This window comes from Mirounga angustirostris, unplaced genomic scaffold (genome assembly GCF_029215605.1).
Source record: "Mirounga angustirostris isolate CCGP_5_RB_7025 unplaced genomic scaffold, mMirAng1.0.hap1 SCAF_81, whole genome shotgun sequence".
NCBI lineage: Eukaryota > Metazoa > Chordata > Mammalia > Carnivora > Phocidae > Mirounga > Mirounga angustirostris.
Window position 1 is genome coordinate 57579 of NW_026991789.1, and position 13249 is coordinate 70827.

The 13249-nt window shown below is 38.6% G+C and overlaps 1 protein-coding gene across 3 annotated transcripts in view; it reads left to right on the forward strand.

Moving 5' to 3' along the window:
* LOC135363252 (mitotic spindle assembly checkpoint protein MAD2A-like) overlaps positions 1-13249 on the forward strand; it is a 30756-nt gene that overhangs the window by 14053 nt on the left and 3454 nt on the right. Inside the window, exons 6-7 of one of the 3 annotated variants that reach the window (XR_010408906.1) lie at positions 480-633; positions 4574-13170. Coding sequence is in view for 1 of the 3 variants with exons in the window: in XM_064583888.1 (XP_064439958.1) it covers positions 480-550 (71 nt within the window). In the remaining 2 variants the exon portion in view is untranslated. Of the gene's footprint in view, positions 1-479; positions 4535-4573; positions 13171-13249 lie in introns of those variants that run through there. The other 2 variants (XR_010408905.1, XM_064583888.1) reach the window with 2 other exon arrangements.

Consider the following 13249-nt stretch of genomic DNA (forward strand, 5'->3'; position numbering starts at 1 on the left):
AAATTAAATGACCCTAATATTATCACTTTTAATTTGTGATTTCTAACATTGCTAATTTCCCCCCCTTATAGATTATGTATCATTTAAGAAATACAAATACAAAGCTATGAGCTTTGTTGGTAAAGCTCAATTGGAAAAGCTTTGGCCTATGGCTCCAGCTAAACTTGTCCTGCCTTCTTTCCTCTACCTTGAAGCTCACCTTAGGAGGGAGATATTTAAACCAACAGGTTCAAGAATTGGGAATGACTGATGAGTACTGGGTGTTACATGTAGGTGATGAATCACTAAATTCTCCTGAAACTAATATTACAGTATATGTTAATTAAGTAGAATTTAAATAAAGATTTGCTAGGAAAAAAAAAAAACAAAACGTGCGTGACTTCCATACCATGTGAAACAGAGAAGCCAAGATTCCAAGAGAGTCTGATAGGCCTCTGATAGGCCTGGCCTGGACTCTGACTCGGTTTTGCTTACCATAGGTACAGGAATGAAAACAACATGTTCCGATTGGGCCTGTCGAGGTCTGAAACAGAGCCCCAGATGGGACTGAACCACACCCGGTCTTCAGGACTCTTCTCCCAGTGTCATCAATTGGACAGGGAAGTCAAGCCTGGATGGGAATTTTACACAGAGGTATAACGATCTCATGTTTTAGTTGGCTTTCGCTTCATAGCAAACAACCATAGAATAACCGTAAGCATTTTTTTTTTTCCTGTAAGTCTGTGGATTATCTGGGGTGCTTGTTTTATTCTCATGCAAATCTGCAGGTCACATGTTTCATTCTACCATTGAAGGGGCAATAGCTAGCCAGGACTTTTAAAGCTTAGTTTCCAAACTTTGACACTGACATTTTTGCCCACATTCCACTGATTTTGGCCAAGTCTTGTGGCTGAGCCAAACTTCAGTGGGGCAGGGAAGTATACTCCTCCCATGGAGTTGGGGAAAGGGGTATGTGAAAATGTGATGAAAGTGATAATATTATTATTAGACAGGAAAGATCAGAATAGCTATAATGCCGCATTGTAACTCATTTTCCACCAGATGTCACTAATGCTGCAATATTCAAATTAAGGTGAACTTTTGACTTTAAAGGCTGTAATATTCAGCTTTTCTTATTGGAAATTAACAGTGGGATTTCTGGCTACAAAAATATAGACATCCAAGGAAGGAAATACAGCATCTGTAATTGGCTAAGCACTTCACATGAATTATTTAATTTAATTCTCATGCTTTAGTGCACAAGTAGAATTGCGGAATCAGCGGGCGTGCAAACTGCACTACATTTTTTAGAGTTTAGATGGTCTCTTCTGTCCATGACCAAGGAAGCTCATCTGGCTCCTCAGCAAGCACATCAAAAGGAGTGTTTCTTCACCCGTTTCCTAATGGCTCTTACCTTTGACATCCTCTTAGCAATTGAGTGTCCAGAGCAAACTGGTTTTCATTTACTCCGCTTTACAAAACTCTACGTCTCTTTGGGTGCATTTGTATTTACACTTTCCTCAGATGACTTCCTGTAACTTATCCATATTGTGCAAAGAATAAATCAAGTGTGCCTTTGTGAGCAATTGTGAAACACTTTACCCACTAGTCAAAAGAATTGTTCGTTAAGTAACCTCAGTTACTCTTTAGGGAATTAATTTTTGGCTAAAGTTGTAAATAATAATTTCTTATTCTTGTTTTAATTAAATATGTGAAATTAGATTTTAAGTTATTTTGTTCAGTGTAACCGTGATAAAAATTTGTGTTGGAATAACTATGGAATAGAAATGCTGCTAAATTCCAAATTTTATGAGCTACATTTTCTAAGAACAGATCTTTAAAGATCTTTCCATTCTTCACGAACATGGCTTTGAAAGCCAGCAGTATTAACTGATGCTTATTAAAAAAAATCTAGTTGGGAAAGCTACTTAATCTTCATTAGAGTTGACAATGCTGTTCCAATCTGGCAAAAACACTGTAGCCTTAGCAACAAAACTATTAGAAAAGGCCTAGAGAGAAAAATGTCAAGAGTTGACCCTCTGATTACACAAGTCAGTTTATGTTACCGTTTCACCTATTTTTGTGCTCTTACCATTTGATCTATTTTTATACTAGAGAAACATCATTTCATTTATTTGTATAAAGTCCATTGTCATCTGCGTTTATCTGCACCATTTTGCTATGCAAGCTTGTTTGCACAAAGGTACACATCCTATCAAAATCTTTATTGTTTTGGCATTTTATCTGTGCTGAAAAAGGCCTCTGAATATAAGCACGACCGCTCAGGCTCCACTTCCATGCAAGGGAAAGATGCCAAACCTCTTTAAAAACTATCTAGATAGGGACATGCCCAGTGGATACCTAGACATGGATGTGAATTTCTTTCTGAATGGCAGTCTCGCTGACTCACACGCATTTCCTTTAATCCTCACAACAACCCTAGGAAGGTTATTGTTGCCATTTTACACACGTAAAACCTGAGATTCAGGGAGCCTAGGTAATTTGCCCAACTTCAAACATCCAGAATCTGTCCCCAGGCCCGACCCCAAGGCCAATATTCTTTCTAGTATATCTCCTTGCTTCTCAGAGACTAGGGAACAAAGGAGGGTGCCCCTGCTCCAGTGTGCACAGACTCAGCCAAAAAGACTAGACTGCTACATGACTCTAACCCCAAGTTGGGGAAGGAGAACTCAACAGTATTTTGAGTATCAAGTTTCATTAATTTTTTAAAAAACACTTTTTCATAACAAGCGATCATTAAATGTTTATATACACACAGTATTTTGCTGTACCATAGCTGCATGCATCTTCTTCCATCAACATTTTCTTCTCTCATTCTTTCACTTGTTTTTGTAACTACATGCTGTGTTGGAATTTGAACGAGTGAGAAATAGAGGAGACAGAAGGCGATTGAGATGTATGTTATCATCCAAATCATGGGGTTCCCTAGCAAAGCTGGGTAGAGTGAGGCTTAGATCTCAAGCAGAAACAGGGTTTGCTACTACACCTCCAGAAATGAGCCGGGAATGGCCAGGCAACTGCAGGCATCCTCGCGCAAGCCCACTCCAACATGGGAGCAAGAAGCCCTGCGTCCTGAACGCCAAGGGCACAATAAGAAAGCACTTGACTCGAACTCCTATAAGTCTTAGAAAGGTCTTTTCTCTGTTGCTTGGAATGGTGTGAGAGAGACAGTGGAGAGAGGGGCCCCAGATCTCTGCCCAACAGCACCTTCTGTCATCAGGATTGGAATGGAGACCTGGAGAGTGGAGTAGCATGCATCCCTCTCGTTGAATATTTGCCAGCTTTTTAAGCTTTTTAGTGTATTACACTGTGCGTTCCACGGGCGTCCTGTGAGTTGCTTTAGGTAGCATGCTCACGGGCATTTTTTTTTTAATTTTAGTAACTATGTATTTTAATCTGTATTCAGAAAAACGTATAACATGTTCTAACACATTACCATGAGCGAAGATTCTAAAGTCCACTCTGAATGTTTAAAGAAAAACATATCAGTATTTTGTATGGATGATGCAAATGTAGACAAGGTAAGAAGGCCGCGCACACACGATGGGAGGCTGAGAACCAATGTCGTAGCCCTTTGTGCTCCAGCCTCCGAAGGGAGCCAGGGCAGCAGTCCCCTTAGCGGAGCCGCGCCTGCTCCCGCTACTGCTGCGCTCACACACGCCTGAACTCGCCTCCTCCCCACAGAGTCCTTCTGGAACTGCTGAAGGGCATCTTGCTTTCTGCCCACAAAAGACTCCGGCCCCATGAGTCCGGTAGAACGCCATGCAGCACGCTAAGCTGAAAGTTAACTCTCCGGTCCATTTCGTATCACTAATTAGGTCCAGTCATGTTGTCCAAAGTGGCTCACCAGACTTTGATGAAATGAACACAGAGACTGTATCCACACGAAAATGTCCCAAATTTGAACAATAGGACACTCTTTGTTTATGACTCCACTTCCCCCCAAACTAAATCCCCTCACAAAAGCCCATAGAAATTAAAGTCCAAGTGCCTTCATTCTCAATCGTATACAGTTGGCTCAGTGTCAGCCAGAGGCTTTTACGCAGAGCCTGGGTTCCGGTAGCTGTAGCGGTGTCCTGGGATTTCACAGGAATGGGCGTAGCTTCTTCAGCCTCTTCAAAGTTGGTTCGAACCTCGAATTAGTTCTAGTCTCCAAGGGGTCAGCAGTCACAAAAGAGACTGCATCTCCCCTATAGAAGTTGTCACAAACAAAACTGTGGTCCCCCAATTAAGTGAATAGGTAATGGCGTGGCAGGTAACTTAGTGCTCCCTCTATTGGAGACAGCGAGGACCTGGGAACTGTTGGGTTTCAGTCCCAGGGCAAGCCAGCCAGAGGCACCCGCCTTGAGTCCACAGCCTGTGAGTCCGTATTCACTGAGCACACAGCGCCCAGCAACCGTTGTGCTTCCACATGTTTAATATGTGTGTGTATTTCTTTGTGTTTGTTGTTGTTACTGTTTTGTTTTGGTGACTCGTGTGTAGTCATCTCCCATATATATTGCCTACTTTCAGGGAGGGACCTTTTCTTTTTTTTTTTTCTTTCTATTAACATATAACGTATTATTTGTTTCAGGGGTACAGGTCTGTGATTCATCAGTCTTCCACAATTCACAGCGCTCACCATAGCACATACCCGCCCCAATGTCTATCACCCAGCCACGTCATCCCTCCCACCCGCCACCACTCCAGCAACCCTCAGTTTATTTCCTGAGATTGAGAGTCTCTTATGGTTTGTCTCCCTCTGGTTTCATCTTGTTTCATTTTTCTCTCCCTTCCCCTATGATCCTCTGCCTTGTTTCTCAAATTTAGAGAGTGACCCTGAGACATTATTGCCTTCTTCGAAAATTTAGATATTCTGGTTTCATTTCCTTGTGTCTCGTGTCCCATGCTTTTGGCACTTTGGTGCAAGATTGTGGTCTAGAGAAAACGTCTACTCCCAAACTCCTCCGAATGTGTTCTCTCCAGAACAGTGGAGTGAAACACATTCTCCTCTGTCAGTGCATGAGGAATGGGGTAATGAACGTCACCCTGCTCCCTTAGCACTATGTTTAACTTACTGATATGCCACGTCTTATTTGTTCTGATAGTAGTAATTGTCATCACTCTTCCATAGACTTTTCATTCCTACCTAGGCAAGCTGAGTTGGACCTGGCTAGGAAGTAGTTGACCAGAACCAAGATTCTAAGGAAATAAAATACCACGGTCGCAGTAAGAGCCAATGAGTCAGGATTACTCTTTGTCAAGAACGAACAGAAGGATACCAAAGTTTAGCAAGACTTTAAGAAGATTCTAGATATCACAGATGAAAGTAGTCAAAAGTTAGTATTCCAAAGAGTGGCGCCATTTGAAAAGACAGAACACAAGCACAAACAAATAAAAAAGATTCCAAGACACTTAAATTAAGGGCAGAAACTTTTCTTTTCTCTCTTACTCCTTCCTGTCTCAGTAGGATCTGACCACTGGTGTAAGGAAAGAGACTGCAGCTGGGAAGGAAATGATGCCAAGAGCTGCAGCTGCAAAGAGTCAGGGTTTTTTTTTTTTAACTTTTATAGTGTAAAATTAATACATACACACATTTTAAAAAACAAGCAGTACAGAGTGGTACCAAATGAAAAGGAAATTCCCTGCCTGAACCTGTTCCCCAACTCCTCATTTCCAGCTCCCTATTTTTAAATATTTTCTGTTCTACTGGTGGTTATCACAATACCTCTGAAACCTATTTAATACTTTCATTTCTTGTTTTATGAACTTGAAATAGCATCTATTGAAAGATGAGAAACTTATTTCTTTTATCCATCTGCTTCTACATTTTCCAGTTACATTGTTTTGATTTTTCTGGTTATTACCATTTTAAAGAGTATGCTTACGTCTGTATTTTGTTACATCAATTTTAGACAGTGTATCTTGATTTTTTGCTATATAAATAAATAGGTGAAAAAGATCTGTGACATTATCTCTTCCACGTCTCTGCTGCCTTAATATTCAGACTTCCATTTTTTTTATATTATCAATGTTAGTATTAGTCAGATTCTTTTACAGTTGTTGTCTTCCAAGTTTTGTTTATACGTTGATTCTACAAATTAAAATAGCATTTCCATTATTCCAATGATTAAATTACTCCTTACCGAAGGACCAAATAGCTCTACTTACTGAGAAAGAAAGGGTAATCTTATGTCATTAAAACTGAAAGATGAATGTTCCAAGTGTCAAAGTCAAGTGGGATTCCTGAAACTCAATCTTCAAGACTTTCTAGTACATTTAATTTGGTCGATGATATCTTTAATTTCCAAAAAATCTTTTTCTTTGTTCTTATTTTATAGCCACCCATTCTTTGGCTTCTTGACTCTGAAGATGTTAGTTGGTTTTGTTTTCTTAATCAGTTTTTTTTTTTTTTCCTGTTCTCTTACTTGTTTTCTTTAGGATTCGACTGTTACAATATCTGTTCCACTTGGACCTTCTCATTTTTGTTTTTCACTTACTCTAAATTTTCTGGGGTTTTTTCCCCCATATATGTGAGTGATGAAAAAGGTTGACCAGTATTGATAGCGTGATTTGCCACTGCGGTATTAGACCTCTTTCATGAATGAAAAGATGGATGGCAGGTTCTGTGTACATATAAGCTAGTAGTACTGTTTTAGGGTACATTTAGATATTTTGTTCACCATGTATTTTTTGAAAATTGACTTTTTAAAATACTACATTGAAATTAAAATATCGTATCTTATTTACTTAGTTTTTTGGTGCACCTCAAATTTTGTGTGCCTGGTTTCACTCACTGTAGTATCTATTTGGGCCAAGGGCCTGAAAGGTTAAATGTAATTTCCAGGTATGGTCAGTAGAGGGCAGCAAAGGGTAGTGGAGTGAGCACTCGCAGCCAAGGCCTGGGCATCCCTTTTTTCCCTCTATAGAGATAAAAATCCATCAGTGGTAGTAGAAAGTCCAGAGTGCCAGAATCAGGAGAGAAATTACTCATAGGGATACTGATCCAGAATGGGGATCAGCTGAGGAGGCACAATTCACAGCCTGGTATCTATCTTAGCGATGTGAACCACTAGACATCAGGAGGGGAATCATTCGACTTTCCCAGTCCTGACTCCTCCTACTCCCTGCCTGTCTAAAACCTCAGATCTGGCTCCGTAAAATAACAGGAGTCTCCTGTCCATCTTGGGAGCTGATGCAAACTTCCTGACTGAGAGTTAGGACATGGTCCCAGCAGTGGGCTAAGTGTTCCTCAACCAGCCATTTCAGGGAGGAGAGACTGAGTGGGATAGGGGCACCATAGGCAAACACTGACAGCTGATGAAAACACTCACATATGTGTCAGTTAAATAATCTGGGAGCCAACCTAAACGGGATGTGGCTTAAAATATATTTTCTTTCCTCCTCCAGAAGGAAAACATTGTTTAGGTGAGGAAAAACTATATGACTTTGAAATTAGACAAACTTGACTCTGCAGATTATTTGGTATGTGGTTCTCAGTTACTTCACTTTATTGAGCTTCAGTTTCTCCATCTGTAACATGGAAATAATGATTCTTACCTCACAAATCTGCTGCAAGGAAATGAGATGATGTCCATAAACTGCCTGGCAAAGAACTTGGCAATTTGTAGTTACTCAATTGGCATTACTACCTGTTCTCTCTCCCTGTCTTTGGTCATGGGGAGAATACCCATTATATTGTTGCTATTTTTGAATAAAAAGTCTCATTGTCTCCTGTAAGCATAACTAAATTATTTGAAGGATTAATCTGTTAGGTACCATACTAACATTTCTGCAGTATGATCTCATTTAATTCTCACAACAACCCTATGAAGCAGATGCTTTTATCATCATTTTGATTTTGCAGAGAAGGACATTGAGGCTTTAGAAGTATAACTGGTTTACCCAGTGTCATGTAGGTAGTAAATCATAAGGAAGGATTAAAACTAGGTAATTGGATTCCACAGCTCATGCTCTTGACACTACATAATGTTTTCCAATATACACATTTAATCAAAGATTTAAAATTGTAAGGGAATAAATCAGAGAAGAAATTAAAAAATACATGGAGACAAATGAAAATGAAAACACCATGGTCCAAAAACTTTGGAATCCAGCAAAAGCTGTTCTATGAGGGAAGTTTATAGCAATCAAGGCCTACCTCAAGAAGCAAGAAAAATATTGAAGAAACAACCTAAACTTACACCTACAGAAGCTAGAAAAAGAACAAACAAAACCCAAAACCTAAAGAAGGAAGAAAATAATAAAGATTAGAGCAGAAATAAGTGAAATAGAAACTAAAAAAAAACCAATAGAGCAGATCAATGCAACCAGGAGCTGGTTCTTTGAAAAGATCAACCAAATTGATAAACCTTTAGCCAGACTCATAAAGGAGAGAGAGAGAGAGAGGACTCAAATAAACAAAATCAGAAGGGAAAGAGGAGAAAGGACAACCAACACCACAGAAATATGATGGATTATAAGAATATTATGAAAAATTGTATGCAAACAAATTGAACAACCTAGAAGAAATGATAAATCCCTAGAAACATATAACCTCCCAAAACTGAATCAGGAAGAAATAGAAAACTTGAACAGACTGATTACCAGGAATGAAATTGAATCAGTAATCAGAAAACTCCCAACAAACAAAAGTCCAGGAGCAGATGGCTTCACAGGTGGATTTTACCGAACATTTAAAGAAGAGTTAGAAGGAAAGCTTCCAAATTCACAAATTCATTCTGTGAGGCCAGCATTACCCTGATACCAAAACCAGGTAAAGACACTTAAAAAAAAAAAAAAAAAAAAAAAAAAAAAAGGACGGCTGGGTGGCTCAGTCAGTTAAGCGTCTGCCTTCAGCTCTGGTCATGATCCCAGAGTCCTGGGATCGAGTCCCCCATCGGGCTCCTGGCTCAGCGGGGAGCCTGCTTCTCCCTCTCCCACTCCCCCTGCTTGTGCGCTCTCTCTCTCTCACTCTTGCTCTATCGCAAATAAATAAAATCTTTTTTAAAAAAGAGAGAACTACAGGCCAATATCTCTGATGAACACAGATGCAAAAATCCTCAACAAAATAATAGCCAACCAAATCCAACAATACATTAAAAAAATCATTCACCGTGATCAAGTGGGATTTATTCCTAGGATGCAAACGTGATTCAATATTCACAAATCAATTAACATCATACATCACATCAACAAGAGAAAGGATAAAAAGCACATGATTATTTTAATAGATGCAGAAAAGCATTTGACAAAGTACAATATCCATTCATGATAAAAACTCTCAACGAAGTAGATTTAGAGGGAACATATTTCAATATAATAAAGACCACATAAAAACCTACAGCTAAAATCATACTCAATGGTGAAAAACTAAAAGCTTTTCCCCAAGATCAAGAGCAAGACAGGGGTGTCCATTCTCACTACTTGTATTCAACATAGTACTGGAAGTCCTAGCCCCGGGAATAAGACAAGAAAAAGAAAGAAATGGCATCCAAATGGGTAAGGAAGAAGTAAAACTTTCACTATTTGCAGGTGACATGATACTATATATACAGAAAACCCTCCAGACTCCACCAAAAATAGACTAGAACTGATAAATGAGTTCAGGAAAATCACAGGATACAAAATCAATATTCAGAAATCTGCATTTTTATACACTAATAATGAAGAAGCAGAAAGAGAAATTAAGAAACAGTCCCATTCACAATTATACCAAAAATAATAAACTACCTAGGAATAAACTTAAACAAGGAAGTGAAAGACCTATATTCTGAAAACTATAAAACACTGATGAAAAAAAATTGAAGACAACATGAATGGAAAAATATTCTATGCTTATTGATGGAAGAACAAATATTTTAAAATGTCCCATACCCAAAATGATCTACAGATTTAATGCAATCCCTATCAAAACACCAATAGCATTTTTCACAGAACTAGAACCAATAATTCTAAAATATGTATGGTACCACAAAAGGCCCCAAATAGCCAAAGCAATCTTGAGAAAGAACAAAATTGGAGGTATCACAATCCCAGATTTCAGGGTATATCACAAAGCTGTAATAATCCAAACAGTATGGTACTGACGGAAAAGTAGACAATAGATCAACGGAACAGAATAGAGAATCCAGAAATAAACCCATGATTTTATGTACAAGCAGGGAGGCAAGAATATACAATGGGAAAAAGATAGTCTCTTCAAAAACTGGTGTTGGGAAAACTGGACAGGTACATCCAAAAGAATGAGACTGGACCACTCTCTTACACTATACACAAAAATAAAATTCAAAATGGATTAAAGACCTAAATGTAAGACTTGAAACCAAAAAAGTCCTAGCAGAGAGCACAGATAGTAATTTCTCAGACACTGGCTGTAACAACATCTTTCTAGACATGTCCCCTGAGGCAAGGGAGACAAAAGCAAAAATAAATTATTGGGACTACATCAAAATAAAAGGCTTCTGCACAGCAAAGAAAACCACCAATAAAACGAGAGGACAAGTTACTGAATGGGAGAAGATATTTGCAAAGGATATAAAAGGTTAGTATCCAAAATATATAAAGAACTTATACAACTCAACACCAAAAAACCAAATGATCCAATTTAAAAATAGGAAGAAGACATCAACAGACATTTCTCCAAAGAAGACACAGATGGCCAACAGACACGAAAAGATGCTCAAATCACTCATCATCAGGGAAATGCAAATGAAAACCACAATGAGCTATCACCTCATACCTGTCCAAATGGCTAAAATCAACAACACAAGAAACAACAGGTTTTGGCAAGATTGTGGAGAAAAAGGAACTCTTGTGCACTGTTGGTGGGAATGCCAACTGGTGCAGCCCCCTGTGGAAAACAATATGGAGGTTCCTCAAAAAATTAAAGATAGAATAGCTATATGATCCATAACTGAGTATTTACCCCCCAAATAGAAAAACACTAATTTGTGGGGTGTCTGGGTGGCTCAGTCGGTTAAGCATCTAGCTCATGGTTTCAGCTCAGGTCATAATCTCGGGATCATGGGATCGAACCCCACATTGGGTTCTGCGCTCAGCACAGAGTGTGCTTGAGATTCCCTCTCCCTCTTCCTCTGCCCCTGCCCCCACCTGTCTGCTCACCCTCTCTCATTCTCAAATAAATAAATAAATAAATAAATAAATAAATAAATAAATAAATAAAATCTTTAAAAAAAGAAAAACACTAATTTAAAAAGATATATGCACCCCTATGTTTGTTGCAACATTATTTACAGTAGCCAAATTATGGAGCAAGCCCAAGTGTCCACATATATATATATATATATGTGTGTGTGTATATATATATATATATATATATATATAAGTGTCCATATATATATATGTATATATATATACATACACACACACAATGGAATATTATTCAGCAATAAAAAAGATGAAATCTTGCCATTTGCAACAACACGGATGGATTTAGAGGATATAATGCTAAGTGAAATAAGTCAGAGAAAGACAAATACCATATGATTTCACTTATATGTGGAATTTAAGAAACAAAACAAATAAAAAAGAGATAAACCAAAAGACAGACTCTTAGCTATAGAAAACAAACTGATAGTTATCAGAAGGAAGGTGGGTGGGGGGATGGGGATTAAGAGTACACTTATGATGAGCACTGAGTAATGTATAGAATTATCGAATCACTCTATTGTACACCTGAAACTAATAATAACACTTAATTATACTGGAATTGAAATAAAATAAATATAAAAAAATTAAAAGAAAGAAATTGAATTAAGAAAATAGTCTGCATGGCTCATTCAGTTAAGCATCTGCCTTCGGCTCAGGTCGTGATCTCAGGGTCCTGGGATCAAGCCCCACATCGGGCTCCCTGCTCATAGGGGAGTCTGCTTCTCCCCCTCCCCCCCACCCCCCTCTCTGCTCATGCTCTCTCTCTCTCTCTCACTTCTCTCTCAAATAAATAAAATCTTCAAAAATTTTTTTTTAAATAGTCTTGTCTTTGCAACATGCTTAAAAATATTGGTATTATGGGCATAGGATTACCTTATACTATCTCTTCTATTTGATATTTAGGGTGAAAAGTTAAGTGTTCAATGAAATAGATGAAATAGATGAAATAGATGAAATAGATGAAAACAAACCCTATCACTGTTATTCTATTTAGAGCTCATTCATCAAATTAAAATAAGTAGCAATGGTATTTTAGAAGAAATTAAGCTTTAGCTATTACTGTAAATGTAACTATTACATGACTAAGGAAAGCTCCCTTTATCTTTCTAAGAAAACTTTTCTCTCCTTGGCTTTACTACAAGTGGAAGATAGAATCAGAACACTACATCTTTCTCAATTAATTCCTGAAGATTAGTAACTCACAATCCTGGTTACATACAAGAATCACTCAAAAAATTTTTCAAAATACAGGTTTTCTGGATCTGATGAATCAGAACCTCTGGGGGTTACAGAGGGAGTGCCTGAAAACTCCCCCAAGTGAGACTGATGCATATCAGTATTGATAAGCAGATACTAGATTCTAGAAGGAGAGTTTTCCTGGTCTCTAAATCTCTAACCTCTCTGAAGGGAGAGGCAGAGAAATGGGACATAATCTGGGAATTGGGGAAGGTGCAGAGATAAGTTTGCCTACATTTTTACATTAAATAAATGTTGACAGATGCTTGATGGGAGGCCAGAAAGTGTTGCCCCATGAGCCTCCATGGTTCTAATACAATCAAACATGTCCAGACTAGCACTTGTCCCTTTAAAAGTGGTGAGAAGGGGCATCTGGGTGGCTAGTCGGTTAAGCTTCTGACTCTTGATCTCGGCTCAGGTCGTGATCTTGGTTCAGGTCATGATCTCAGGGCTGTGAGATCGAGCCCCAGGTCAGGCTCCACTCTCAGCACTGTTTGTGCTTGTCCCTCTCCCTTCTGCTACCCCCCACCCAAATAAATAAATAAAATCTTAAAAAAAATAAAAGTGGTGAAAAGTCTGAAGGCCACTATCTACATGTCACTTCTGTGCTAGTTTGGTTTTAAGATGAGAGGCCTCAGTAAAGTCTAAAAGGTCTACCAGGACTTGTGCTCTTGCCTCTACCTACTTTTTCAGGCATATTTCATGCTCCTGTACCTTCTGCCTGTATCTCCAAACTAGCAAACTCTTCCATGTCTCTGAAACGTCACATATTCGCATTCTGTCCCTTCAGCTGAAAAATGTATCTTCCCTTCCAATACACTTCTCTTCTTGTCCCTTCCCTCTGCCTTCCTCTTTTCTCTCC